This window comes from Gekko japonicus, unplaced genomic scaffold (genome assembly GCF_001447785.1).
Source record: "Gekko japonicus isolate JY-2015 unplaced genomic scaffold, Gekko_japonicus_V1.1 scaffold2, whole genome shotgun sequence".
Lineage (NCBI taxonomy): Eukaryota > Metazoa > Chordata > Lepidosauria > Squamata > Gekkonidae > Gekko > Gekko japonicus.
Genome location: NW_015175358.1, coordinates 4477430 through 4481028, shown reverse-complemented (window position 1 = coordinate 4481028; position 3599 = coordinate 4477430). Strand labels below are relative to the sequence as shown.

Sequence of the window (3599 nt, the reverse complement as noted above, 5' to 3'; positions counted from 1 at the left end):
ATTATACCCTGCTGAGGTCCCTCCCCACCCCAAACCCTGCCCTCCCCAGGCTCTACCCTCAAATCTACAGATATTTCCCAACCCAGAGTTGGTAACCCTGTAACTAGCTATGGAACCGCTTTCTATACCCTTGGAAGACAGAAGACATGGCATAGGAGGAGGTGGTTTTCTACCTTAGCTGCCACTGCATATATAAGTCAGTAGTAGAGGGAACCATACCTGTTATCATGAGGCTGTCCTCCCAAACTACCCACTTGGGGCAGCAGAATGACTTGAGACAGCCCTGCCTTATAGCTAAGCAGAAGGAAATAAACATGGTTTGCCTCCCTCTATTTTCCCTTTCCCTCTGCTGCCCCAACAGCCACAGTGGGGACATTCACCCGGAGCTTCCTTCTAGAGCTTGTTGTATTTCTTCCCACAATGGGCCATACTCTTAGTATTATATATAATAGATAAAATATAAAGATAAGTCAACTTGGTATCTTAACACTTCTTCCTAACAGTATGTCTTGTCTTTCAGCAAAGCATTGAATAAGGAATATGAAGAATATGTTCTGACAGTAGGTGATTTTGATGAGAGGGTTTTCTTGGGAGCAGATGCAGAAGAAGAAATTGGAACCCCTCAGAAGTTTCATACTGACATGTCATGGGGGAAGATAACAAGAGTTCATGCGGAGTGTCATCTTCAACAGCATTTTGAGAAGGTACAGTATGTTTTGAAGTAGTGTACTTGCTGCGGTTATCTTCAAGAGCAAGAATAATCAAATATTTTCATTCTAGTCATTGCCAGCATGTTTTGATTAAGTACCTAGGAGACAGCAGTGAGTATAATTTCCTAACAGAATTTCTTGAATATCTTATGGGGTGAACTATTGTAATGTGCGTTGCACTGTTTACTATTAGAGGAGTATGTCTTGCGTATACTTTAAGGTGTCTTATATTTCTGTTTGATTCTGTGTTCCTGTACGTAATTCCACTTTTAGCAAATAACTCTGGATTGCTTTTAGTACAGCTGTTGACAGTGGAGGCTTATCCATAGTGGCAAATAGGACTTGGCTCCTCCAAGTAAAAAGAATAGATGCATTTGAAGACGTAATTGTATTACATTACTCAAAAGATTTCTGTGTGACCTAGGCTAAGTCACTGACTAATTACTTCTGGTTTCCTTCTGGTTGTCCAATCCCACGGCTTCTCTTTCATGTCTGAGCCTCTAATTACAAGTTGGTTCATTCAGGCCTCTCTGAGGCTGTTGGGAAAGGGGACGGGGCCTACAGACTCACATGGCAAGACTCCTTTGCAAACGTTCTCAGTACAGGGAGGTCCCATTTACTTGTTTCACTTTTCAGCTTCTTAGAGAATTATCAAAGTCCTCATCTTCATGAAGCTGCCAGTATTGTGAGGCAATTTTTAGCCAATCATGTAAATCCAGTAAGCCTTTGGTAAGACAGGCCTCCTGGATACCTCTTAGATAACGCTTCCTTCCAGTTGGCTGACTTTTCCTATTAGGGTGGGTCCATAGATAGGAGCCAGTTGGCGTATTAGGAAGACAAGGCACAATTATAAATGGATTACCCCCTTCTTTTGCAAGAGTCCTAGTTCCTCGTCAATAGACCCAGTTGGTGTGGAGTTGGTGGTTGTACTGTATTGCTGTTCAGTAGAAATGTGTCTGTATGTCCTTACATATATTTTGTAAGAAAGACTTCATGTATGAGAACTGTGGAAATTAGCACTTCATATAGAGAATAATAATAGTATTTATATAATGTTTCTGAATGCTCCAAGTACTTTGCTGGTATACTTTCATTAACCATGATAAAAGTAGTATAACATAGGTTACTTGAGGAGATTAAGTGGTATCAGGTTGGCTGCATGTTTGGTTTTTCATGCAATCATCATTGCTTTGAATCTTTAACGTTAAGGGGACATGCCTTTTTCATCTTTTTCAAGAGTTCAGTCCCAAAGATATATTTGATAAGTTATCACCTGTGAAGAAACTGCCATAGGCTGTAGAAAGTATAAAATATCCCACTTATAATGGTTTGCAGGGAGAAGCTGCAAACTTGACAAAAAAGAAAGGTAGAGTGACAAAAGAAAAGAGTAATAATTCTTTGAAATATTGATAGGTCTAACAATACCTACATTTGGACAGTGGGCCCTGTCTATAAAAAACTATGTTTTTTCAGTTCAAATTATAATGTGTGCAGATTTCTTATGTGTTCTTGGATGTGCTCACTTGGATGTTGCAGAACTAAGTAGAACTTAAAAGTTATTTAATACCTCAACATTACATTATTGCAATGCACTCTATATGGGGCTACCTTTGAGAAGTTTTCAGAAACTTCAGTTGGTGCAGAATGCTGCAGCCAGGATGTTAACTGGAGTCAGTCGTAGAGACCATATTGCTCCAGTGTTGACCCATCTACTCTGGCTCCCGATTTGCTTCTGGCACAATTCAAGGTGCTGGTCTTGACCTTCAGAGTCCTATATGGTTTGGGACCAACATACCTGAAGAATCACCTACTCTTTTATGAACCTGCCTGACCACTAGAGTCATCTTCAGACGCCCTGCTGTGGGTGCTTCCACCTTCTGGGATTATATGGGTGGCAACCCAGGAGAGGGCCTTCTCAGTCATGGCACCAAAGCTCTGGAACTCTTGTCTGTCCCCTTCTGTTGCCATCTTCTATCAGGGAGTGAGGACTTTATGTTTTATTTGACATTGGCTTACTATGGTTGCTTCTGCTCCTGGTAGTCAGTGGTTTATAAATTGAAGTTGATGTAGTTGTGGTAGTATTACAGTCTGTAGTTGTTTATCTGAGTTCCAATAGGATTTGTACAGGTAACTGTGGACCAAAATATTTACATAAGTTTCTTTTTGACCTGCTAGGAAAGATCTTTTGCACCTTCCACTCCCTTGACTGGCAGAAGATACCTGAGAGAGAAGGAAACAGTAATTACTCCAGTTGCTTCTGCAACACAAAGTGTAAGCCGGCTACAAGGCATTGTAGCAGGGCTAAAAAATGCACCAAGCGAACAGCTTCTAACTACTTTTGAGTAAGTGGGCAATGTCTTTTTGTGTTAAGACCTGTTCTTTGTGTCTTCTTTCTGACATGAAGTAGCTCATTGCTTTAAACTTGGAGAGCAATGAAAAATCAAACTGTTTTTCTCAAACAGCAACCTTCCTAAAATACCAGATGGTGAAATGCCTTTAAAAATCAATGGACTTTGTAAATTATGATATGGCATAGAATCAAAAAGTTGGAAGGGGCTTAAAGACCATTCAGTCCAACCCCTGTACCATGCAGGGTGTCCTAAAGCAGGGGTGGCCAATCTGTGGCTCAGGAGCCACTTGTGGCTCTTTCACACATATTGTGTGGCTCCTGGCAGGGCAGCTAGGGAAGCGAAGGAGAGGCATGCCTCCCCAATAAGTTCCCCTCCCTGGGTAGGGTTGAAGTGGAAGGGAGCAGAGAAAGAAAGCAACTTTAACTGCATTCTCAAAGGCCCCCACCCCCCCAAGCTGGCTTGGAGAAGGCTTTTGTCCCTTTAAATTCCTTCTCCAAGCCAAGCCAGCAGGCGTGGGGGGGGGGGGGGGAGGCATTTT

General features: G+C 41.9%; 1 protein-coding gene across 1 annotated transcript in view; it reads left to right on the top strand.

The window, feature by feature from the left end:
* RBL1 (retinoblastoma-like 1) overlaps window positions 1-3599 on the top strand; it is a 45644-nt gene that overhangs the window by 6717 nt on the left and 35328 nt on the right. The window contains exons 8-9 of the mRNA XM_015425255.1: window positions 521-704; window positions 2886-3052. Coding sequence (XP_015280741.1) covers window positions 521-704; window positions 2886-3052 — 351 coding nt within the window. The remainder of the gene's footprint in view (window positions 1-520; window positions 705-2885; window positions 3053-3599) is intronic.